The sequence below is a fragment of the Zonotrichia albicollis genome, chromosome 15 (genome assembly GCF_047830755.1).
Source record: "Zonotrichia albicollis isolate bZonAlb1 chromosome 15, bZonAlb1.hap1, whole genome shotgun sequence".
In the NCBI taxonomy this organism is placed as follows: Eukaryota; Metazoa; Chordata; class Aves; order Passeriformes; family Passerellidae; genus Zonotrichia; species Zonotrichia albicollis.
The window spans coordinates 15,385,558-15,411,539 of NC_133833.1; the positions used below are offsets into that span (position 1 = coordinate 15,385,558).

Sequence of the window (25,982 nt, forward strand, 5' to 3'; positions counted from 1 at the left end):
AGGGTCCTCGCTCTCTGTAGGTGAAAACACCTCCATGGTCAGAAAGAACAAATGAGGGGGAAGCCAGCTGAGAAAAGGCAGTGGGGGACTTGCAGACCAGTCAAAGGAGAAGAGAAAGCACACTGGAGTCGGAACAAGCCATGGTGAAAACAATCCCAAACTTAATTCACTTGGATAGGACATCACATAATGCTTAGAAGAATTAGCCCTTTATCTTTGCAGACACAAGAAGCAAGAACTTGTTCTGCCATTGTGCAGTACTGATTCCTTCTTTCTTTTTGTTTGTTTTTTGTTTCTGAAGAGTGAGCAACAGCTCACCATGGAAACCACTGCTGTGGACAAGGAATGGCTGACACGTCCTCGGGATGTCACCCTGCAGCAGGTGGCCAAAAAGACACCAACCCTGTACCCAGGGCAATGTGGATGCAGCCCTGCCCCACTCTGGAGCAGCCGGAAGCCAGGCTCCCTGGCAGGGTTATCAGTGACCCTCCAGTTCCCCCGTGCAGGAATCCTTGCCTGGGTGCTGCCCCAAAACACAGATCATCAAAGGGAGTGGAGCTGCTCTCCTGGAGAGAAGCGGTTCCAACTGGAGGGCTGCAGTTGTCCGTGGCCAAGCTTTCCCATTGTTATTTTACAGTCGCTTGATGTTCTGAAAGATATTTAGAAAAATGACTTTAACTGTCCTGTGCCAAACTGGGTGAGGGTGAAAAAAAAATGAAATTTGGCAGGGATGTTATTCATTCAGCGTGTAGCTTGGATGACGTCCAGTGACTAACACAGGAGTTTTAACTGATCTGGGAGACTAAAAACCATTCACAAATAATTTGATTTAGGGTCACTGTGATTTCTTTTTATAAATAATTTTCATTGAGAAGTATTTTTTTAATTAGGATCGACAGATCCTAATAGCGACGCTATTGTGTGCGCCGCTCATCGTTCCCATCTTCCTAAATGACTTTCATATGTTGTGTGCTGGTTTCTTGTTTGCTGCACACGATGGGGCTTGTTCACAGGGTAAGTAATGCCCCACAGCAGTGGACAAGCCATGCTGAACTCCTCTCTCCAAAGGCAGGCTCCAAGGAGGACCCAGATGCAAAGCAAAGGGAGCTTTCACCATCCTGTTACAGGTTCCTGTTCAGGGGCTGCTCTGAGCCTTCACCCAGCCTCAGACATCCCCCCGTGGCTGTAAAATCCTTCTGAGGGCTCTGCATCTGAGAGATGGCAACAGCAGCTTGGCTTTGGTGTTCAGTGCTCCAACTCCCATCACCACAGCACAGGAAGTTCTCTGATTTGCCTTTTCCCTGGTGGAAAGAGTTCTTGCTGGACAAAAACAGCACCAAGGGAAATATCCGACACAGGTTGGAAAAAGGTCTTAACTCAGTCACCTCCTAAGCCAGCAGATCACCCAACTCAGCCTGAGCTGATCTGAAGGAGAATTCAGCCAGCGGGTGTGAGAAGAATGACTCGGCGACTCAAATGAATCTTGCTTGGCAATATCCCCCGAGTGTGACAGCCTTTTCTTTGACTTGCACAATAACAATTGCAGCCCAGGCACTTCAGCTACTAATCTTATCTCTTGTTTGAATGGCTCTTAGCTTGCCTCCTGTTGATTATAAATGTTTGTACAAGTTCTTGGAGTCAGCGGAGTTGTTGTTTCGTAGCTGGATTACAGGCTGGGGCTCCAAACTTTGAGATGCTCACACTAATGATCAGATATGTTCTTAAAAGCCCACTGAATTGGGTTTCAAAACAAAAGGCCCATTGATCTTAAGCCTGAAATCCCAGCCACAACTCTGAAAATCTTTTCCCTTATCTTTCCAAAGAACTGAAACTGGTGTGGAAAATGACTACAATAGTCAAAGAAAGGAGGATTATCTAATGACAGGAAGCTACCTGAATTTGGTCTCATTTAGGCTATCAGAACAGGGCTGAAGGGGGTGTAATTGCTACTGAGAGACACATGGAAGGAGAGAAGCTGTTAGAAAATCATGTGAAATCTCCAAACTGAGACTTGTGGGGCTGGACATGGAAAGATTTGTGATTTTCAGAGCAAAGAGGTCTGGGATAGGCTTCAGCAGAAGCCACAGAGGCAGCACAGTGTGCAGGCTGATAACCACATGGGAGCCACTGATAGCAGCCAGGATGGGCAGCCTGTGACCAGGAGCTCTCTGTAAAATCCCAGTCCAAACCTGGACAATGTCTGGCCTCCTGCACTGATCCATCACCCTGGTCCATCCTATTTTGCACCTTGCCTCATTCAGCAGCCATCCCAAGCTTGCCTTGGATACATGATCTTGTTTTAGCATTGGTCCCACCAATTTAAGTTCCTGTGGGTCCCCAGGATGGGCTGCTGTGGTAGAGCCTCCATTGAAAAGATTGTCTTTTGGGAAGAAAAACACTTTTTTTCCTTTCTTTTGTTTACTTCAATAAGCAGATGTCTTATTCAAGCCAAATTCAGGCACAAAATCAGAGCATTAGGTGGTGGCTGTGACTTCCAGCACTGAAAGGTGCTGGGCAAGCAGAATTCCACAAAACATCATCCCCAAAGCACCAACACTGGCAGACTGTTCCCAGGATTGTTGGTATCCACATGGAGCACATCCACTCCTGAAAAGGCACCACTGGCCTGTGCTGGGGAGGAAAAATAACCTCTGTGCTGGCCAGCATCCTCAGCACCAGCGATTTTCACTGCACCCCAGTCAGACAGACCGGTCACAAGGGCACAAACACAACTCCCCATGCAGTTCCCCCTTGTGCCACATGGATAAAGCGTGGCTCATCCATAAGGACACCTGCTGGTGACAGCAACAGGCCGCGGCTTCGGTGGGTTGATGCCATTTGACTTGAGGATAAAAAGAGTAAATCAAGAGAGAGGGGCTGCCAAGGCACCAGCCTGCAGCCTGCCATGGGGATGGCAGCGTGGGGATGCCAAGCTGGACACGCAGGAAACAGCCAGGACAGTTCAGGCAGGCTGAAAACCAAACCCAGCATCCACGGAGAGCACAGCACATCCCAGCACCCAGGGATCTCTGACAGCTGGCGAGCTGCAGCTCAGCCAGTGCTGAAATATTGTTTCTGTGGTAAAAGGAAACTGTTTCTCTGTGTATTTTTTTTTATAACCCATGGAGTCGCCATAACCACGGCTTTAACCACAGCCATGGGGCAGGATGGGGTTCCTCCTGCGACATCTGAGCATCCTCTAACGCAACAAGATGTCTCAGCAGTTCACTCCCTGTCTCCTCAGAAACCCATTTGTGTGCCAAGCACATTCCACAGACCACCCCAAAATTCACCTCGTAGCACCACTCTTTGTACAACATTTGCAGGGTTTTTGGGATGCTAGAGGTACATCCATGCCTTCCCCAGAAGTCAGCAGTCCTCGAAGCAGCAGGTAGGGAAGAGATTTCTACCCAGAGCAATCCTACCAGTTTGCTTCCTGGCCTGCAGCATCAGGAGAAAACATCCTTACTTGGGCTGGAGCTGGCTTAAAATTGAGGGTTTGGAAACAAGAACTATAAGCTAAAGCATCTCCTCCAAAACCCACCCCTAGACCTCCAAAACCCACCCCCAAACCTCCAAAATCCACCTCCAAGCCTCCAAGATCCCACCTCCAAGCCCCACCTCCAAACTCCCGCTGCGGGGGGACGCCCGATCCCCCCGCTCCGCATCCCCGCGGAGCTCCCGAGCCTCCGAGCCCCGCGCCGCGCCACAGGCCGATTAATTCACTCCATCACCAACCCCGAATAAACACACATCACATCACATCCCATCCCAGCCGGGCATCCCGGGCATCCCAGCCGGGAGGAGGGCCCGCTGCTCGGCGTTCTCCCGTACGGTTCGCTGCGGGGAGCACGAACCCGGCGGCTCTCCCCGGCCCCGCGGGCTGCCCCCGGGGTGCAGGAGCGCGGGTTCGGCGGGCCCAGCGGCGGTGCCAGCGGCGGGGCCGGGCGGTGCCTGTGCCGCCCGGAGCGGGCTCGGCCGCGGCGCCGCCGGTGCGCGGGGGGAGCGCGCAGCTGCAGTACCCGCGGCGGCCGCTCGGCGGCGCGGCACTGCCGCCGTGCTCGCCGGGGCGGCCGGCGGCGGGGGCCGCTCTCTGCCGCCTTCCCGCGCCCTCTCCTCGCTCCGGCAGATCTCGCGAGAGCGCGGCCGGCTGGTGGCCGCGGGGGCTGTTGCAGCAGCGGCGGCGGCGGCGGCGGCGGGAGGAGGAGGAGGCGGCGGCGGCGGCGGCGGCGGCCGGGGGCGGCCGAGGAGGCGGCGGCGGCGGAGGAGGCGGCGGCGGCGCGGGGGCGGCCGCGCCGGGGCGAGCAGCGGCGGGCGAGGCCCGAGCGGCGGCGGCGGCGGAGCGGCGGCGGCATCATGGCGGACAGAGACAGCGGCAGCGAGCAGGGCGGCGGCGGCGGGGGCGCGGCGGGCGCCGGGGGGCCGGGCGCGGGCGGCGGCGGCCCGGGCGGCGGCGGCGGCGGCGGCGGGGGCCCGGGCGGCGGGCTGCAGCACGAGACGCAGGAGCTGGCCTCCAAGCGGGTGGACATCCAGAACAAGCGCTTCTACCTGGACGTGAAGCAGAACGCCAAGGGCCGCTTCCTCAAGATCGCCGAGGTGGGCGCGGGCGGCAACAAGAGCCGCCTGACCCTCTCCATGTCGGTGGCCGTCGAGTTCCGCGACTACCTGGGCGACTTCATCGAGCACTACGCGCAGCTGGGGCCCAGCCAGCCCCCCGAGCTGGCGCAGGCGGCCGACGAGCCCCGGCGGGCGCTGAAGAGCGAGTTCCTGGTGCGGGAGAACCGCAAGTACTACATGGATCTGAAGGAGAACCAGCGCGGGCGCTTCCTGCGCGTCCGCCAGACCGTGAACCGCGGCCCGGGGCTGGGCTCCACGCAGGGCCAGACCATCGCGCTGCCCGCGCAGGGCCTCATCGAGTTCCGCGACGCCCTGGCCAAGCTCATCGACGACTACGGCGTGGAGGAGGAGCCGGCCGAGCTGCCCGAGGGCACCTCCTTGACTGTGGACAACAAGCGTTTCTTCTTCGACGTGGGTTCCAACAAGTACGGCGTGTTCATGCGGGTGAGCGAGGTGAAGCCCACCTACCGCAACTCCATCACCGTCCCCTACAAGGTCTGGGCCAAGTTCGGCCACACCTTCTGCAAGTACTCGGACGAGATGAAGAAGATCCAGGAGAAGCAGCGGGACAAGCGCGCCGCCGCCGCCGCCGCCCCCGCCGTGGGCGCCGAGCCGCCCCCCGAGGCCGAGGCGGCCGCCGCCGGGCCGCCCGGCGCGCTGCTGCAGGCCGAGGAGCCCGAGGAGGACTGACCGCCCGCCCCCCGGGACGCGGACTGGCCCCGCCGCCGGCGGGAGGGCGGGCGGGCGGCGGGGCGCGGGGGCGGCGGCCCGGAGCCCCCCCTCCGCCCGGAGCCCCCCCGGCCGCGCCGCCCGCCCGGCGCCCCCCCCGCCGCCCGGCAGCAGCAGCGCCTCAGACCCGCCACCCATCGCTGGATGTTCCTCCACTTTACCCACCGTATCAAACAGTAAGCAGCTGCTAAAAAAAAAAAAAAAAACAAAACAAAACAGAAAAAAAAAAAACAAAACACACAAAAAAAAAAAGAGTCAAAAAAAAAAGTAATAACATTATATATGAACTGTGTTTCCTACTTGATTAAAAATATAAAGAACTGAGTGTTTATTTCCCTAATTAACCGAGAACTTTTGTACACGTTTAAGCTATTATTATTAAAAGTGTTTGCAAAAATGGTCAAGATTATAATATTGCTGAATTATATAAAAAAAGTCCTTTTCATGTTGAGCTAACATTTGACTTTAGCACAAAAAAAAAGAGATATTTTAGAACACGTAAAATAATATTTTTAGTTTTTTCTTCTCATTTTGTTACCAAATTTCGAACCTTACATGGAGGTTACTATAGTATATTTGACACCCTATATACCTGTGATTAGAGATGTGTATATATATATGAGGGCTAGGCATGCTGTGTGTCTGAGCTTTGTCTAAATGTTATGCAGAAGTTTGTAGAGTTAAAAGGTACGTAGGTTTAATTCATGCAAGGTAAACAATAAGTGCTCTCTTTTATACAATATGCATTGCATCTGGACCTTAAACATATAAAAATGGTCAGTGAAACTTCTGTGAACATGAAGAAAAATTATTAAAAAAGGCATTTAAATGAAATTTGCTAACTTGTGATTTTTACGTTTGAACCAAAGTTATTCAAATAGTAAAAAAAAAAAAAAGAAAAGAGGAAAAGAAAAAAAAAAGAGAGAGAGAGAAAAAAAAAAAAAAAAACGAAAAGTAAAGAATTTCCTCCCATAATATTTTTTTTCTGCACCTGTTTGGTTTACAACTGAGTAGGCGTATTGTCATTATTGTGTATATGAGATGTACTTGTATTGTTCATAATATATTTTTTTTATTCTGTGTACTTAAAAAGTACTTAACCTGACGTGCAGCGGTTTCCAGTCCACCTGTTTTTGGACAGCAGGTAGCGAGTCTTTCCGTGTGGCCACTGGCACTAGCACTATGTCCCGAGCTCGGGCGAGCTCCGCAGCGATGCTTTGATCCCTGTTAACTCCCGTAGGCCTGTTAGGAAGCAGTGCAGCGAGGGCAGCGTGATCCCACTGAGCCATGGGGGTCGGAGTTTGGTTGGACAGTGAAAGCCAAGCCGGTGTGTGTCCGTCATGGATTTCCATGTAGCTGTGGTGCTAGTTCTTATTACTGGCTACATACCTGGCCAGCCTGGCCGTGCCCTGCCCTCCCCGTCCCAGCTCCCGCCGGGCGCGGGCTCTGCTCCAAGCCCAGGCTAGGGAAACGCAGATTTGTCAGAACACTAATCTGTCCAGGTGTGTTCTCCAAATTGTAATAATAAGAAGAATAATAATAGACTTTTACAGGTTGTCTTCGTTGTTTTTCAGTTATGTTTTATTTTCTTTAAAAAAAAAAAAAAGTTGGTGTGCTTTTAATTGACTAACTTCTTGCTGCTGTATAGTAAAATATTAATATATTTTTATCATTAAACTGCTGCATGACTATCATCATTGCGAGTGAAGAGAAAATGTTATATAAAAAAAAGATGCCTTAAACAGTGAAAACAAAACTTTATTTTTTGTTTTTTCTTTTATTTTCTTTTCTTGGCTGGAATTCAGTAGAGAGCATTTCAGAGAAACTAGAATCTTGTTCCACTCGGAAGTTTTTTGGGAATGCAATCATTTTGCTGAATGGTCTTGGCTGAGTTAGGGGTCAGGTAGATCTGAGCTGCTCCTGTGCGAGCAGGAGCTGCCAGCGCTTCTTTACCGAGGGGCAAGGATGGAGTTTCTGAAGGGTGGGGAGAAAACAAAAAAAAAGCTTGTTTTAAAGAATTTGATTTCCTGCTGTCATTTTATTCCCAGTTGAAATTATAATTCCCTTTTTCTTCTTGGGGTTTTTGTTTTGTTGGTTTGGTTTTTTGGGGTTTTTTTTGAGATGTACTGTAAGTGTCAAAACAAGCTGTTTCCATTGTACCATGCATTATTGCCCTTGAAAGAAGTTTGCTGTTAGTGTTCACAGAAAGTTAAACACGAGCCGCTGGTAGCGAGGTGTTTCTGTTTCTTTTTAAACAATCACTGGAAATGTTTAAAATTGCTTTAATGTGCACTTTTCCTATTTCCCAGTAGTGAAATAAGCTTTTCAGAGTGCATAATGTGACATTTGAAATGGTTCTCAATTGCATGTAAACATGTGTCTGATAACCTGCTTCTGAATCGGAGGCTCTGGATGGGCAGTTCCAGCGATTATTGTACTTCAACTGTGATGTGTCGGGACTGCACTCTCCATGCTGCTAGACGTAGTTAGGAATTTAATTGCTTTGGTGTTTTTTTTGTGCTACTTGATTGATTGTCTCGGTCCTGCTGTTCGCTGCCCTCCCCAAAGTTGTCGCGCTGCCGACGGACGCGCTCCGGCGCCCGTAATTCCAACGCCGCCGCGGTGCGTTCCCAGCAATAAGTGCCGGGAGGCGAGGAGAGCACGGCAGAGTGTCCTTCCGTCCCTGCCGGCTCCTGGCAGCATCGCTAACGAGGCAGGCTCCTCCCGTGGTCTTCCTCGCCCGCGCCGCCCGGATCCTGCCCAGGATCCGGCTGACTGCAGGAGCGCACGGGCCGCGCGGGTCCAGTCAAAGCAGTACAGCCTGGGACAGCCCGCGGGCAGTTCTGTGAACAGTGGCCGAGAACTTGTGGTCAGTTTTTGTCTCGTTTTGGGTTTCTTCTGCGTGTTTCCTTGGTTGGTATTTTTTTTTTGTTTCGTTTTGGTTTTTCTTCTTTTAACGCACGTTCTGTATGTTCAAGGACTTGATGAATGATGATAACGAAAGACTAAAATGACTGTAAAGATTCGTGGGATTTTGCTCCTCGTTGTTTTAGTTTTCATCGGATTTCTTTTTTTGCTTTTTTTGTTTTAATTTTTGTTTTCCCGGAGGTGCTCGGTACTTTACCAAGGCTCTAATATCTCAGTATTTAAAACAAAGTACAGAAAACCCTGTTTAATGTTAGAAGAAGAAAGGTATATTTGACCATATGTGTTGTTTTAAAAAAAGACAGTATGCTCAAATGTGCCAAGATACCTAATTCCTGAGAAGTATGCCTTATATTTTCCTTGATGATATGCTTTTAAATGTCTTGTAGAATAGGTCCAAGAGCATGATAAAAGCTACTTTATAATGACTACGTGCAAGAAAACTTGAAATTCATTGCAATACTGACATTATTTTATTTTTAAGTTAAAGGGACACTGTCAAGTAATTTACCATTGAAATACAACCACCTTTTAAGTGGTTTTATGCTAACGGGGAAATGTCCTCCGAATTCAAATTCTATTTTTTTTGTTAAAATGAAAACAAAAAAATGAAATTGCTCTGTCTTGGAGAATTTAAATAAAAAACAAAAAAAGAAACAGCACGACCCGCTGTTGATTCCTGCCTCTTCTTTGCGGTCCCGCTTACGATGCTGCGGCGGGAGCAGCCGGCAGCTTCCCGGGAGCCGGGGGGCCCGGCCGGACCCTCCGGGGATCCCCCCGAGCCCCGGTACCGGGAGCCCCGGGCTGGGCCGGCCGGGACCGGCGGGCGAGCAGGAGCCCGGCCGGCCGCGGGGACCGGGAGCGCTCCGAGCTCGCAGCCGGGCGCGCCCGTACGCGGAGGGCTTTTCGTTTTTTGAAAATTCAATTGGGGAAAAAAGAAAAAAAAAAAAAAAGGAAATAAATACTTGACAGTGTCACTTTGCGCGTATCCCTCGCAGGGGTTGCAATGCGCTGGGCGCAGCGCTGCCGGGAGAGCGGCTCCCGAGCCGTCCCGGGGCTGGGGGAAGCGCAGAGGGGGCAGCGGGCGGGCGCAGAGCCCACCCCGTGAGCCAGGCAGAGCTGCTGCCGGGGATTAAACCCCTGCTCAGAGCCGACCGGTAACTTCTTTTTTTTCGTTTAGTTTTGGGTTTGGGTTTTGTTTTTTTTTTTTTTTTGGGAGCAATTACTTTGTTGCCTTTAAAAATAGCACTGTAACCACCTTTTTTTATGATTAGCTGTAGTGTAACCTTTGTCCCTTCAAACTATGCAAGCTATGAAATGTAAATTAGGGATCAGTTAAAGATAGTTGATTATATTCAATCAGATGACATTCATGCACTAACTGGAGTATATACAGATAAAGCTATTAGAGTGACTTGTATGCTAACAGCAAGATATAACATACCTACCTATTCTAAAAAAATGACTATTAATATTGTATAACAGGACTGTGGGGGTTGGGAGGGAATGTTATCTCTTATCTTCTTAAAAGGGGATTTAAGATTTTTATAACTGTTTTTTCCATCAAACTTTAATATTTTTGTCAAATTTTTAGGTATTTAATTTGTAAAATAGATTTTACTTTGTACTGGCGTACAGAAAATAGGGGTTGATTTAAACTTTTTTGAAGCCAAGTGATCAAGTACATTTGTAATAAAAAGTCAATGGATCTATATCAGTCGTACTCACTGTTTTCATTTCTTGTACGTTCTAATGCAGTGGCGCTCTATGTCTCCCAAGGAAAAAGAAAAAATTGGGGAGGGGGGTGGAAGGAGAAGGCAAAAATGTCAGCATTGATGCTGCCAATTGATGCAACTTTGCGTGCACAAGTGGCCCCTGGTCAGTGGAGATTTGGTAGATATGCATTTTTCCTAAAACCACGGTGCACTTTTTCCAGAAGGGTTTATGCAAACCTGACGTTTTTGGCATGTCCTCACTCCACGCTTCCACCTTGGCGCCCGTAAACTCCAAAGTCGCCCTTTGGGAAGCGCCTTTCCCTGGCACTTCAGAAAAAGCAAAACCAACCAAAGCAAAACTCTGATTTCTTCTAAAGAGGTGAACTACAGCACATGATGTTTTTGCACCCTCACACGCTGTCGCCCTTCCTCCAAGGTCTGCCACTTGCTTTTCTCTAAGTTCAACAGGTCAAAGGGTTTTTTGTTTGATTTTTTTAAAGTCAAATTGCCAAGTGTTTTGGATCGAAGACTTCAGCAGATCCACCGAGCTTGGATCCAACACCTTGCAGAGCACTGACATAATTATTTTTTGGTTGCTTGTTTGCTTTAAACCCAGCCCTCCCCTTCCCTGTCCCAGGGCATATACCAAATCTGATTGACTTGTCTGTGGCAGAAGTTGTGGGAGTCAGCAATGGAGAACGATGACATTAATGTACAAGAATGCTAAAACAGGTTTACATTTTAGGGGCTCTCTTCAAGCATGAAAACCTCAAAAGTCTAACTAGAACCAACCAATTTCCTCGGTTTTGCTAGTCCTCCAGGTAGACATTGAGTCTCTCTTAGGTGAGTTGGAAAGAAGGCAGTAAAGGCAAATTCTTCCACAGCTGTGCAATTTGCTCCTTCAAAAACCTGCTGCTTCCTACTGGATTGCGTGGCTTTTGGAGAGGTAGGGCTCTGCCTGAAGCACTGTGAGTTTCTCTTTTAAAAAGACACTGTCAAGAATTTATCTTTTTTAGAAACCCAGTTTGCAGCTTTTTTTTTTCCTGGCTTTTTTTTTTTTTTTTACTTCTTTTTTCTTTTTTTCTTTTGCTTTTTGTCAGGCTTACCCAAACTTTCCCTTTATTGTCTTACTCTCCTCCTTCGTTGGCTGCCTGCTCCTCGTTAACTCAGCTTGTGCAGCTGGAGGGTCACTGTTCCTCGTGGTGTTTGGACTATCTGGAAGAGGAGCCCAGTAGTTTGAAATTCTCATACTGGGCTTTTTTATATCTTTTGCACACTCATTTCTCTCCCTAAAAGTTTTACTCTTCTTGGCTTTCGCCTGTAATGCGTGAAGAAAGGTGAAGGGCTCTGAATTTTTGGTGGCAGAACAGAGAAACTGGCTGCACGCAAAGCGTTGTCACAATGTTTTGACAAAACCGACAAGGTAAACAAGCGAGTTCCATTTTTATTCCTGATTCCTTCTGCTGTTGCCATCTCCTTTGCCGTTGCAACAATGAAAGAGAGTTTCTGCCCAGAGCTTTTTTTTATTTTTTTGTGGTTCCTTTTACTCTGCTCGCTTGCACATGATTTAGCTCACTGGCACTGCAAAATGTGCGTGGGTTGCGAGCGTGGCAAGGAGATACGTATATAGAGTTTAAAGCTAGTTAAGGTTAATTTAAATGGACTTCCAAAATTATAACCTTTTTTAAAAGCTCGTATTTCCCAGAGCCTAATCTTTGGGCCTGAAGTTCATGATATTTTTTTTCTTCTCAGAAGAGGTGTGTGTTGTGTTGGGATGGCTGGGGGTGATGGCATGGGAAGGATGCTCCTCTCTGGAAGCTCCACAGCTGGAACTGGGCTGCCTGCTCTGCTCTGTTCTGCCCTGTTCTGCTCTGCTCCCAGCTTGTGCCAGATGGTCCTGGGTCTGCTCTGGGAGTTTCTCTTAGCCTGCCTATCCTCCTTTGCTTGTCTTTCCAAAGCATTTCAGTTGCTGACGGGCTGTGTGTTAGCAGCACTGCAGTCTGGGAGAAAGGCAGCTCACAACAGGGTCTGCAACCATCCCACTTCTTGTGAATTACAAGTGGGCCACGAGGCTTTTCTGGGCTGTGTGTTGCTTGTTGTAAGTGCAGAACAGCTGCAGATAGCAGAGAGAAGTAAAGGCTAAATCATCCATTTGCAGGGGGTTCACAGTGTTACTTCTCCAATGGTTTTCTGGATATTTTACTGCAATTTGGTTGGCATAGAAGTTGCTGCTGGAGGAGTCCATTGGAAGGGAAAGGATGAGCAGGTCAGGCGTGGTGCTGTCACTAACAAAGGCATTTCCTGAGCCTGCAGCCTCAGGCTGGGTGAGAGAGTTTGTCAAGGGGAGGAGCTCCTAGCAGTCACGGCAAAGGTGTTGTGTGTCTGGAGGGTGGAAAAAGGCTTTTGGAGCAAGGTGAGAGAGGGGACGTGGCAGAGATGGATGGCCAAGGTGCACCTGGGCTGCCATGCAAGTGCTTCAGCATCAGCACAGGGATGGCACTGAAAGAAGCCCATGAGAGCCTGATGGCAGTGGCTCTTTGCCACAAGCAGCTGAGGGGTGTCAGGCTGTGGTCCCAAGGGATCATGGAGCAGAGGACACTGAGCTCCCCAGTTGGGGTGGCTCTGCTGGTCCCCATCGTAGCAGTTTGGTGGCAGAAGCCAGATGAGCATTTTGTGTTTTGGAAGAGTCAAAGCATGTCACTCCCACCTCTATAAAAGTAGTAACCGGTTGTGTAGCCTGTTTGAGGCAAAATATCACAGGAGAGGGAGAGTTGAAGTCATACAGCAAGAAACGAGGCGTGTTTTCACGGAAAAAAATGTCAGCTGGAGATTAAGTGAAAAAAGATAAAGATAGAGCACTTTTGGCCTCACTATCTGTCTTTTGAATGTTGACTGATTAAAACAAGACAGAGTGAATGGCTGGATATCCCCAAACAATGCTTCACTGTCCCCCTGCAGATCAATACTGCTGGCACTCCTTCACCCAGAGACAGGATCTGGTCCTGAGCTCTCTGCTCTGGAAGGCACCGTGGCCAGCCAAGGTGCAGCCTGCTCAGGCTGGCTGTAGATTTTGCCTGCATGTGGGTGTTGTTTTGTTTTGGGTGAGCAGACATCACCTGGGCTGTGGCACTACCTCTGCAGCTCGACTTGGGCGTGTAGTTTGGTAGGGAAATTCTACTGTCCTTGTGTGAGGTACCTTGGAGCAGCCTAAAAAGCACAAGACCTGATAAGTTTTACCAGCCAGTGGGCATTAAGTTTATCATGGCAAGCTAGAGCTCACAGGAGAGTGAAATATCCAAACACAGGTAACATAGCTGTCAGGTCCTGAGCAAGGCCTACTTTGCTGTTGAGCTTGGTGACCCTGGCCATTTCCACACTTCCTCTTGAGGCTTGAGTTCATGACATGTGGTGAACCTCTGCTCCTTTCTGGGTCAGCTGGGAGGGTTTTTGGTTTGAACAGGAATCTGCTGGATCTCCCCAGCAGGAACTCAGTCTTAACTCAGACAATTCCTTGGCTTTGTTGGTGATCAGTTGTTTGCTGTCCATTCTGACATTAGCTTTACAAAAATCCACACCTTAGCCCTCTCTGAGTCTTGGGCCACACAGCAGACTGAAGTGCAAAGAGGATTGGCTGTAACACTAGCAGTGGGAGTTTCTCTGAGAGTCTGAGTTTCTGAGTCTCCCTGGCTGTGGCACTGAAGCATTTTTTCTTGAAACACTATCTTGAAATATGCAGGAAGCAAGAAAAACCAGCTTCATTCTTTCTGTTTGAGACTGGAGAGGTGAGAGGTGTGGATTTACATCTGCAGTGTGGAAGGATGTGCCCCTCTTGGCTGGGGAGACCTCGGAGGGAGGTGGCTGCTGTGGGAGCTGATCCAGTGCGCGCCGCTGGGACGGCAAGTGCATGACTTGGAGAGATTTAGACAGCTTTTGGAGAAAAACCTCCTTGTGTTGAAATGTCATCCCAGTCATGATGTTGATTTCAATGGAGAATTGCTTGTGAAAGTGGCTTGCAAGCTGTGTCTGAAGGGCCGTGACCGTGCTGACCCCGGTGGGTTTGGCTGTGTTACTGAACACGGGGCAGACACCGTGCAGCAGCCCCGAGGGTGCAGGAGATCCTGTCTGACAGACACAGGGCAGCATTTGGGCTGGGAGGTGTCACTGTCATGCTTGCAGGAAGGTCTGGGAGCTGAGCGTGGGCTCTCAGACATCCTCACCACCGTGCTCTGGATTGGTGCACTGGCCAGCATTGCCACGGTGGGTTTGGGGGGGCTGCTGTGGGGCTGATCCCCCCAGTGTGGTTGTGCTGATGTGGCTGGTGCTGAGGTGAGGCTGGAGGGGGCTGTGTCCTTATCATGGACCTGGATAGTTTCTGTTGCTGGGAGCTGAGAGTCAGTAAATGAGCAGTGGTTGTTTTTTTCTGTGACTGGTGAATGTCTTGTGTGACTCAGGCTCAAATTGCTGTGTGCCCATCGAGGCTGGGCCATTAGAAGTTTGGGGAGGTTTCTTCTCAATCTGGGTAGAAAGGTGGCTGTCAGAGGGCAGGACAGTGGTTGTGCTTCAGGCAGGACCTGTCTGTTGGAATGTCAGGGAGCAGCATTGTCATTTGAAAGGCGGCCACCTTGGTGTGGGTGTGGCTGTCCCCAGCTTGCGCTTGCTCTGGTGTCTCCCTAGGGAATGCATTTTATTTCTCCGTGCTCCATCCTGGTTGCGCAATAGTGAGCACTATGTAGGCTGCTGGCTTTATTGCCTGCAGTCTGCTGAGGTTTGGAACTTGCCTGGGCTCACCTTTTGCCCAGGCACCTCGCATGGGCAGGGGGTGAGTCTGCATTGGCACATCGGTGTCAGCCGGTCCAGGCTCCTCAAAACTCACCTAGGGCTCGAGAGGTGAGTGCTGGGATTTCAGGGACCAGCTCTTCCCTCTGCAGCAGTCCAGCAGAAGCAGGTCCAGCTGGCTCACTTTTGGGAAGGCTTGCCGATCTGTCAATACTTCAAGAAATGCCAGGGCTAGGAATCATGGAGAAAGGGTTTTGTGAAATCTGGTATTTAAACCTCCCACTCGAGTGATGCTGAGGAGAGCTGGCAATGTAGCATTGGCTTATCAGAAGCTGTGTGGGCAGGTCAGCTTAAAAAAAAGTTGCATGAGCAACACCAGAGGTGAAGGAAAGAAGCTGGTGTCTTGTCAGGTAGAGAGTTTAAATGGGGTCAGAATTTCTTTTTATTAAAAAGATTGTTTTATTTAAATAATAAATGACAGTACGTTCACTGTTGCCAGGGGCTGCTGAAGGGCAACCAGGCAGGTCTGAGCAAAGCAGGGACTAAAGGCTTTGAATTATTTTCTGTCATTAATAACTCTGAACTGAGCACTGCAGATTCATGTAAAAGCCATCTCTGCTTTTATGCATGTGAACAGTTTGGTTTGTGGATAGATCTGCTGTGATCAGAGGCTCATTCTATCTTAAAAAAAAAAGTTGGCTTCTGAGCTTCACCTGTCAATAAAAGTCCTGGAAAATGAGTCCTTGCAGGCTTCTGCAAGGCCATATGTAACTTATCTTGTCCAATGCAAGTCTCTAATTGGCGGTTTAAAGTCATTTAAAAAAAAGAATCTGTTAACGGTCAGTCTATTTTTGGTTTAAAGATGGACTTTATATGGTCATAAAGTAAAATTCCTAGCTTAATTATGGGAATCAAAGTACATTGGCTTAATTGCACAAAGAACTGCACACAAGAGTGCAGAGAGGACACGCTTTGCAAGTGATTATCTGCTGATGAAATACTGTATGGAGCAACAAGTGGGGGCATTCCAGGCTGCAGGAAGCATCCTGAGGCCAGAACTGCTGAGCTGCTGAGGAGAGATGGCACCAAACCCTTGTCCAATCCAAGAGAATTGGACATTTCTCTAGTCCAATGTGGACCAGCTCTATTTTTGGAAATAAATAAGCATGGTCAGGGCTCATTCCCACTGCAGCACTGACTGCCCTGTCTTGTGGAGACTTGAAACTGGACAGGATTGAAGGGGTGATTTAGAACCAAAGCCTTGGTTGAGCAGTTGATTTGTGTTCTGGAGATGCCTCCAGAAACTGGAAAAGCAGCTGTGGGAGGTCTGAATGGCAGAGGATTTGGTGATGGGAAATACAAGCTCCCAATGATTAGGAGATCCATCAAACTGTTTCCCTGTTGATTGGACACATAAACCTTGAAAGGTATCAGAGTGTTGGGGGCAAGCCTGCATTCTTGAAGCTGAGATTCCTGGGAAGCTAAACTGGGCATCCAGGAAGAATTTAGAATGTGGCAGTGCCTTTTCCTGAAGTTGTGTGTGTGCCTGGGAAAAGGCTGTGACAGGGACATGAACTGAGGAGCTGTGACTTCACAGCATTTCCTCCTCAGCCTGGTGGCACGGGAGGTGGGCAGGGTGTGGGGAGGACAGAGGCTGGTGGGAGGCTGAGGTGTTGGGGCTGGAGGTTGGGAGCAGAGTTGTGTGCATGGGAGGGACAGGGCTGGAGTAAGGAACGGGCACATCTGCACAACAGGGTGCAAACAGGAGACAAAAATAGTTGTTGTAAACTGCTTGGTGGTGAAAAAAGACCTCAGCACAGCTGCTCTGATTGAAACATGGTGGGGGTGATGGGAATCAATAGGATACTGCATTACCTGCCATTGTAGCAGGTATGTTAGGTCATAAAGGAGGAACACTACATCTAAAAGGTTGCACTAAAATCTGAGGAAATTGGAGTACTGATGACCAAACAGCCACATTTATGTTGGATATAAATTCTGTATTTTAATGACATGGAGGTATTAGGAAGTTTTCTATTCCAGTCAAAAGGAAAGTTGAGGATTTCATGAGCCTTGGGAAAAAAACCAGGCTCATGCATCTTCATAAACCTGTTAGGAAAAGTGAGTTCTATTATGGCTATGCTATCTGGCCAGATTTTTTGGGAGGGAACTGGCTAACATTTTGGTGAGAAAACATATTGATTTACTTAAAGGATCATTTCTTGTAGCAGCCTGGTCTAGAGTTAGCCTTTGCTCAGGACTAAAACATAAGACATAATTCAAAATACAATTATTGTTGAGTTGTTAAGGAGCAGTGACCACCTGGGGGTCACTGAGTTGCAGGTTCAGCATTCTCAGGGTAGAAGGTGCTGGACTAAAAGTGACTCTTTTGTTCCAAAATATTGCAGGGGAAAAGATCAGAAAAATGAAGTCTTAGGCTTACCACAGGTACCTGGGAAGGCTACTGGCATCCAGGTGAGGCAGAACTCTGCCATGAAAGAATGAACAACCCTAAAACTGTTGTTAAAAATAGTTATAAAGGAAGGGATTTCTGGAGTTCAGGAAGATTCCACCCAAGGACAGAAGATTCCACCCAAGCTCTGGAGGAGCAGACTGGAAGGGCCATGTGGTAGGGCAGGTAACCATGAGTGGGAAATGAAGCAGTTTGGGAGGGGCTTTGCAGAGCTGGGGGCTTTGGGGAGCCAATGCTGTCTGAGGGACATCAGACACAAGGCTGGGGAGAAAATCTGGCTGTGCAGGACTGAAGGCAGAATTCATTTCCTGCACTACTTCATGCTGCTGAAGTGACTCCTTTGCGTCACTCTGGAGCACAGGGCACGTTTGAGAGCCTGCTGTCCTTTTGGGTGGAATAAGGAGCCTTCCTCTGAAACTCAAGTGAGGCAGAGATGCTGGAGCAAAGTAGGAAATTCAAGTGGAGGAGCAACAGATGTATCAAGGGGTTTTAAAAAAGCTTGGGACTGAAACTCTTAAAGGTACTAACAAAAACAGGGCTGTCAAAAAACAGCTTAGTATTCTCCATGACTAAATAATGTCCTAATGTCAGGTTATTCTTATTTTTTTTTAATAAAGTACTAGTCAGGGCACTGGGAATTGCAGATCAGCAACCCTGAACTCCAGTCTGAGAAGGTGAAGCTGGAGTGCTGTAGCTCTTCAGTGTGTGAGAGGTAGAAAGCAACACACTTTCTGCATAGAAAGGGGGTTGGAGCAAGTGATCCCTTCCAACCCAATCCATTCTTTGATTCTATGATCAGTCTGGTTTGCTGGGGCACCTACCACAATGTCTGAACACATTGACAAACAGCAGGATAAAAAATAGGCTTGCAATGAGAAGAGAAATACCAACCACAGAGTCCTTCTTCGGTTGCAGTTGCTATTTGTCACTTGGGAAGCAAAAGGTTGACTAAAGTCTAGTTAGAGAAGGTGATTAAAGCCTTCCAGGTCTGTATCTTCAGCCTTTGAGCAAAAGAGTTCCATTCAATGGTTTGGTCAACCCAAAGTTGCTGGGTGAAAAAAGGTTCATTTTCATGAAACTTGTGTGGTGGACAGCACTAGGTCCAGGTTACAAAGTCTGCTCTGAGGGGAGAAACAAGCCCAGAATACTGGGTAATCTAGAGAAATCTAGATTTCTCCTGTAAAGCAACACCCCCAGTTCAAATTCCTGCCTTGAGCTGGACTTGCAGGTCTGCCAGATGCCAGAGTGTGCCTCAGCAGCTGATAGTGTGGCTATGTTCTGTTTGCTTCTTACTAAGGAAAAACTCAGAGGTCTTGACTTTATAATGGGCAAAAAGGGAAGGAGTAGGACTTTTAAGATGGGCAAAAAGGGAAGGAGTAGGAACAGAGGTCTGGGCAGCATCTTCCATCTCTTGCCTGGGTTTGTTCTTGAGGGGGGATTGTTGGTGTGTGCACATTCAGACCTGTGTCACATCTCTTCCCAAGAGACCCAGGAGAACCCACAGGTAACTGGAGTCAGCCAGAGCAACCTTTTGCTGCTCTGGCTTAGTTTTAGGCTTCTTAAAAGTCCAGGAGTCATGGCAAGTACCCTGGCTTCTCCACCTTCCCTGTCTCCAGTAGATGATGGTACCAAAGAGTCAGTGCTTTGATAAGTCATTGGAGTTTGCAATAGAAGCAGGATAACTGCAGGCACTGTGAGGCTCTCACTCAGAGTTTGTGTTTAAAGACAAGGAACAGAGTGGTTGGGTTATACTGGAGAAGTGACCCCAGCCTGGCTGTGGCAGGAAAATTGAGAAGAGCATAAGGTTTGGTGCAGTGAGCATGGGGCTGACTCTGGGACATGTGAGGCAACAGCAACAGGGGGGAAAAAAGAGTAATTTTTAATGCTCCATCAGTGTGCCAGGCTGTAAGTGAATTGTTCATTCAGGAGGAAGAACTCTGTAGAGTAAATGAAGGGAAGGTGTGTAGGCTGCCACAGGAATCCTGCACATCCCAGGTGTGCTGCAGGTCTGTGGGGCTGCTGAGCAGGAGCTCCTCTGTACCACAGCTCATCAGAGCCCCACAGTGTCCCTGTGCTGCTCTCCCTGGTGATCAGGTGGTTGTCACTGGCACAACCTTTGTCCCTACCCCTAGAAATCCATTAGATTGCTCACTTCTAGTTAAATTATACCAGCTGACTTTGAAGTTACTCAATATAAAACCGTCGTGGTATGCTTGCATGATAGTTATTTGATGTAAGACAACAATTTCTTGTGCTCTCTCTTTAGGAATTTGGGCTTTGAGTTTCACTGGGGTGTGTTGTATGTACCCAACTGCACAGGATCAGGCCCATCTCTGTTTTCAAATGTATTTCACATCTGCAATTAGAGATGTTCTAGGAAACAAATTAGGAGATTGAGTTGTCTGTCACAGGCTCAGATGATCATAGCGACTTGTGCTAGAGGCTCTGTCCTCGTAGAGACCTGCACGGCTGCTTTGTGTAACTGCTGTCAGAGCTCTGGTTCTGGTCCTAGTGTTTTTTATAAATGTACTGAGTATACTTGCCTTTAAATCCTGTTAGGTACTGATAATTATCGCTGGTATTCTGTACATTAGCTCTGTACTAGCATTCACATTGGACTAGGCTTAATAGCGTGAGTGTCAAAGATGACTTGAAAAAGGAAAATTAGTTTATACCCTTTTTGTGTGGTTCTACTCCATGTAGTGGGTGGTTTGTAGAAGTACCAGAAGTGCTACAACTGTCTTCCCCTTTTTACTTGCTGTGATTCTCTGCAGCAGAACATAGAGATTTAAGTCTGTTTTTCCATCCTTTGGAGACACTGAGATATTGTCATGGTGAGGTCCATGGAGATACCCAGAGACCTGGGCCCTCACACGTAGATAAGGCATCTTTTCCATTTGTTTCTTTTTTCTTTTTTATTCTTCTGCTGTCCATCCTCCAAGTTTTTGTTTTTTTTTTTTTTTTAATGTAAAAATGTTATTCCCTCACCTGTCAATGCAACATCTTCTAGGACATTTGTGATCTTCCAGAAAACATAGGACTGAAATAACTGATGCCAAAAATTGCCCATGGCAAGGGAGGGAAATCCTTGTTCTCAAGGCAAACCCCATCCAGACCTTTTTTCAGCACACCACAAGGGTATAAATGCCCATTTTTTCTTTTCCAGGTGATCTTTAAGGCCAAGTGGCAGAGGGCAGAGTTTGCCCTCAATGGGGTTCCGGTGCCCTGTGGCGCCCGCGCTGTCCCGCAGGTCTGAGCCCCCGGCACCCCGGCATTTAGGGAGCTCCTAATGTGGGGTTGGCTTTCACCCTGTCCTCAATTTGGATCCCCAGGGCAGAAAAATTAGGACTTTCTCAGTTAAAGAAAAAAACCAAAATTGAAGCAAAATCTCTGGAGGGTTGTGTTTCCCCACAGCAGTGAGGGCCCCTCAGCACCCACTTCTGTTCAGCCAGGACGCCCGGGTCAGTCCTGCTGGGTTTTTAGCCATCTTGACCTCATGTTTGCAAATATTATTGGTAATATAATGCTCTATGTACAAATGTCTGTGTGGCTCATGTGTATGTTTCTGTGGTTCAAGTCAGCCACAGACTTCTGGAATTTCATTGTACTTTGGTTAAATGTTGGACTTTTAACTCTTCTACTGTATGGCTTCTTGATTTCTCTTGTCCAATGTGGACCAACTCTATTTTTGGAAATAAATAAGCATGTAAATAAAATGAATGGGTTTATGCCACTTACAAGAAAATGCTTTATTTAAAATATCCACTCAGTCTTGTATATTTTATGGTATCTCAGGGAGCAGCCGAGGCTCAGGCCCCTTGTGCTGAGGTACCATATTATGTACAAATTCACTTCCAAGTGCTTTTGGAAGCAAACTTCCCACTCCTGAACCAAACCCCCATAGGACCAGCCTTGCAGAGGAGGGAGGGGGGAATCCAGAAACACATAGTTTAAGGGGAGTAAGGGAAACAAACATGACTTTCCTCTCAACACAAGGCTTCTGGTTTGAGGTGTCCAGGTGCCAGAGACACTGCTGGGTGCAGGGATGCCATGGGTCGGTTCTCAGCTCCCACCTGGGAGCACGTGGAGATCAGGAGCACGATGACATCTCTTTTTTAATTTTTTTTTTTTTTAAATTCTCCATATAAACCAATATTTACCAGTAATCCTGTGTTTCTGTTTTTGTTTTTTGGCAGACTTTTACCAGTAAATATCGGTTTATTCCTGAAACCAGAAGCCCTAAACATACCTTTGTTTATAAGGTCAGTTGGCATTTTGTCTCTCTCATTCCCCACTCCCTCCCAGTACAACCCAGCAGGTGGTTGAAAGGTACCAAGTTCTCTTTCTAGTTTTCCTGCTCTGCATCTCTGGGAACTGGAGCCCGCAGGACCTAGAGCCTTCTGTTGGTAATGTAGATTCGAGTTTACAAATTATTCTTTTACCATTTTAAATCCTGTTTTTAAGGACAGAGGTGTTCCCACCTGCCCACCATGGGAACTGGTAGAAACCCCTAAATTGCTCCTCCTCTCTGAAGCCTGTGGGTAGGTCTCACTAGCATCTTCAGGCTTGGGGCTGAAAAAATAATTGATCCCAAAATATACACTAGAAACTGCCATTTCTGGTTTACTGTGAGCAGGACCGGGGGAGGGAAGGGCGGGAAAGGAGTTTGAAATTTACTTTTCTCCCCCTTTTTTCCTAGAAAGCAAATGTGACATGGGGAGGAGGGAGAGAATGTAAACGTGGCCCTTCCTAAAGTCATTGTAAACTCCTCCTCCGAGGCTGGGAAAAGGGGCAAGTGAAGGATCTGATCCTTAAAAGGACATCACTGGGTGTCTGAGACCCCAAAAGCAGCTGGCGATTTTTAAGGACTCCAATTGCTTTTGGTTTATCCCAAGACAAATTGACTTGGGAATGTTGAAGCCTCCTTTTTCCCCACAAGTATTTGCCACCCAAACACTGCACGTTTTGGTAATACCCCAGAAACAGAGAACCTGATGAGGGATAGAAAATGAGTTTACTGCCCAGTCCAGGCCAAATTTTTTCTCCCAAGCAAACAAAATAAAAAAAAAATTTAAAAACCCTTAAACCAATGCCCATCCCTGACCCTTCCCCGAAAAACCTCCTAAGAAAGCAAGTTCAAGAGAATCTCAAATGCCCAGCCTGGTTCTGTCCTCCATGGTTGACAGGGGTGTTTTTGGCCTAGCTGCAGCCCAACCATGTCCCTTTAAGGAGCACCGTGGCTCATTTCCTCCTCAGCACCCCCGAGCTGAGGTTCCTGAGAGCTGATCAGAGCTCCTGCAGCCTTAGGTGGAGTCCAGAATGAGGGGAGCCCTTCCAGCTGTGCACTTTGAGCTGAAAACTACCTTTCCTCCCCTTTTGCAGCCTGGGTGGTTCTGATTGCTGGCAGTTCTGTAATACAACCTTAATCTGAGCAGTTGAGGCTGGTCCTACCTTATCTTCAGACGTCTTGCGGAGGACTCCTGTTACCAGTTTGGTACTCAAAAGCTCCACCCCACCACCAGAAGTCACTTTTTGTTTTTTCCAAAGGCAGTGATAGCTCACCCTCTCTAGCTCTAATGGAAAACCTGATAATTGCAATGCAACTTTCTAATAAAATTGTTCATATATTCATAATTCCGTTGCAATCCCAAATTGGAGAAGAGATCCGTTAAAGGTATATATTAGTCTAGATTTTTCTTATTGTAAATACTGTAATTTTATAATACTGTCAATATTTTATTAACTTAGAAATATTTAACAGAGTTTAATCTATGGTAGTTGATTCATTTATAGGTTTATGTTGCAGCCAATTACATTCTAATGTAAGATTAACTTTCAGCATGTAAACTTTGAGTGAATATATCTTTGGAAAGATTAAGAGAGAAAACTCTCACTCTTAATCTGTAGTATTTATCCCCAATTCCCAGTTGGGAATGATTTAAGGAAATATTAGGAGGTTTTGAGAGCTCATGAATCTAATAACTGCAGTTGGATTTGAAAACTTGAATTTTGAGATGTAAAAGTGAAAAAGTTTGTTTCAGTACCTGACCTCTCTAGCACAGAAGTCTTTATTTTGAGCAAAGGGACACTGTCAGTTCAATTTTAGTTTCTTGCTTTTGGGGGGAAAAAGAAACCACAGAATGCAGCCCTGTGTGAATTCCTTGTGGCTCGCAAGGGGAGCAGCTCCTCTCCCGAGGCTCTGTGTGCCCGGCCAGAGCAGCTCCATCCCCGCCACTCCCGCCCGCCCCAGCCCGGGCAGATGGAAAACGTGCACAAACCTCAAACTTGACTTCATTTTTGACCAAAGCGTTTGCTTCTTAAAAAATTGAAATCTCTCTCTCTCTTTTCACCTGATGGTGTCCCTTTAGCATCATAAAGATGTTCATGTTCTCTGAAAACTGTGAGAAGTGATTTTCTTTTCAAGGCAGGGGAGAATTGGTCTGTCATTACAACTTGCATAAAAAATACCAAAAATATCTTGAGGGTTTTCACAGGCATTGGTATTTTTTGAGTGTAAAAGTTAATCTTGATTAGAGATGTGCCAATCTTTACTGCTTTCCTGTAGTGTTGTTACACTTAGGCATTTCAGTTCACTTACAAATATATACTGTAACAGTATACTTTGTACAGATTTATTTAAAATTTATTTGAAAACTGAAATAAAGTAGGCAGAAAATAAAGATATTTATTTTTCATTTGACTATGTAAGAAGGTATCATTCTTTTGGTTTTAGTGCACTGGTGTACCAAGCCTCAGAACCACTGCTTTCTCCAGCTCATAGGATGCTTTTCCAGACTGTGGATACGTGTATGTGTACTGCTGTGTTGATAAGTAAATGCCAACGATGGAGTTCGTTGCTTTTATACATCCCAAAGAGAAGTTCTCCACCGTTCCCTGTCTGTTTTCTGACCGAACAGGCGTGTGTTTGTGAACAGTGTTCACGCCAGCTCTGCCACCCCACCCTCACATCAGCTCACACCAATGCCAGGATGGGAGGAGTTGCCTGCGTACCTTCCCCAAAACACCCCGGGCCGCAGTGGCATCGTCAGGGAGCAGTTCAAACCTGTGTCCTTTGGGCTTTGTGTAAAGCAAATGCAGAACAAGAAAAATCGAGATGTTAAATCCATTAGAAAACCAATTCCTTATTGTACAGTAGTATGGAGATCTCTAGTCAACCTGCCATTAATAATAGATTCTTATTTTTTGAATGATCTATTTAAAAGAACAGCAAGCATTGTATTTGCTAGTAAATCTGAAGTGTTTACATGGAATTACTAAATAAATTATTTGATCTAAGATGGCTCTTATCAGTGCTGATTTTTAATAATGGAAATTCGGTTTGGCAGCTGCTTTTTTAGTTCGAGCTGTTCTTTAAAATCTTCCAACGCAGGTTTTTGGTTTTTGTTTTTTTTTTTCATTGCATCCTTGTTGTTCAAATTAGGTTCTGAGGAAGAGGCAAAGCACGCCTCTCCCTGCAAGGCCTGACAGGAGTGCTAGCTCACGTTTTCCAACCCTTTCCATGAGGCTTTCCCTTCACATCCCAACCAGCTGAGATGAACAGGATGCTGAGCCCAAAGCCCTGCAGCACTCACTGCTGCTCACTGGGCTGGGGCCTGGAGACACAGGATGGGTTTTTACAGCAGAAAGCTTTGGGATAGAAGTAGAACATCCTCCTGTGAGGTAATGAGTTGTCACACTCAGTTCCAGCGAGGCTTGGTCCTGCTTCCTGCTGCTCCAAGGCTGCTGGAACACCCTGTGCTCCCGGCCCTGGGTCTGCAGGCAGTCACCAGAAGCAGATGAAGGCTTTGCATCATCAGCAAAGCCAAAGGCAGATTCAGGAGCTCTCACCCCTTCCAAGCCCCAAGGGCCGCTCTCTGCCGGCTGTGCAGCCCCCAAAGCTCCCGGAGCTCCGGGCTGGAGGATGGAGGCGGTGCTGCCCTGCCTTGGGGCTCCCTCCTGCAGGGGCAGAGGCTGGATGCAGAAATCCCTCTTCCAGGAGCAGCACAAGAGCAGGCAGGCGTTGCAAATGCCGAGTGTGGCCACACCGTGTCCCCCTCCAAGCGCCGCAGCCGCTGCTTTTCTGCCTGGTGCTCAAACCTGGGGAAAATGAAAGCATCAATAATGCACCTGTCCCCGCAGTGCCGCTCCCAGCCTGGCGCGGACCAGCGCTGAGTCACCCCATGTTTAATTCAACGCTCTCAGCGCCACAGCCCTGGCTCCAAAGCCATCCAGTGCTCGCATTATGCACCAGCCGAAATTCTTGTTGGACATGGATTTCACGCTTCGTGTTCAGGGCAGGATTCCCAGCCCACCCCACGCTCTGAGGCTCAGACCCTGCTCTGTGTACATGGACAGTGCCTCCCCCAGCCTTCCCCTGCCCCTTCCCTCTCCTCTCTCCCTCACTGGTTTGCAAAGGTTTGAGATATCCATCCCTGGGCCCTGCAGCACCACTCCAGCTCTCCCTGGGCTTTCACTGCAGCAGCTTTCACATCAGACCACAGCGTTACCACCAGAAATTATTCTGCTCTCTCCTGCTCCTCTGAAGAGCATATTTACACACATCTCTATCTCCTTTGTGAGCTAGCCTATGGTTAGGAGCAGTATATTCCTGGAAACTTGCTTTCTGGTTTGGGGGGAATAGAGCACACTGATGAAATGGCTCCATTTGTCTGAGTAACATCAGGAAACTCACCTGGGCCAGAGCTTCTCCAAGCTGATACCCACTGCCCAATGGTGGGTGCTTGAGA

The 25,982-nt window shown here is 47.9% G+C and overlaps 2 protein-coding genes and 1 long non-coding RNA gene across 4 annotated transcripts in view; all 3 read left to right on the forward strand.

Annotated features, from left to right (window-relative positions):
* The first annotated feature begins 4,356 nt into the window (after nt 1-4,356).
* Nucleotides 4,357-5,360, forward strand: PURA (purine rich element binding protein A). The gene has a single exon (XM_074552267.1). The coding sequence runs from the start codon at nt 4,357-4,359 to the stop codon at nt 5,305-5,307; it is 951 nt and encodes a 316-aa protein (XP_074408368.1). The 3' UTR covers nt 5,308-5,360.
* Nucleotides 5,361-5,390: 30 nt separating this feature from the next.
* Nucleotides 5,391-25,982, forward strand: part of CYSTM1 (cysteine rich transmembrane module containing 1) — a 67,690-nt gene continuing 47,098 nt past the window's right edge. The window contains exon 1 of the mRNA XM_074552271.1: nt 5,391-5,522. Coding sequence (XP_074408372.1) covers nt 5,491-5,522 — 32 coding nt within the window. The 5' untranslated portion in view covers nt 5,391-5,490. The remainder of the gene's footprint in view (nt 5,523-25,982) is intronic.
* Nucleotides 5,537-24,531, forward strand: LOC113459965 (uncharacterized). 2 transcript variants are annotated; one of them, XR_012582807.1, is made up of 3 exons: nt 5,537-21,497; nt 21,585-21,641; nt 22,618-24,531. It is a non-coding gene; the product is annotated as an uncharacterized LOC113459965 (long non-coding RNA). The 2 variants fall into 2 exon arrangements; XR_012582808.1 differs by lacking the exon at nt 21,585-21,641.

Coding starts and splice junctions, on each gene's coding strand:
- PURA (XM_074552267.1), top strand. CDS start 4,357: ATGGCGGACAGAGACAGCGGCAGCGAGCAGGGCGGCGGCGGCGGGGGC.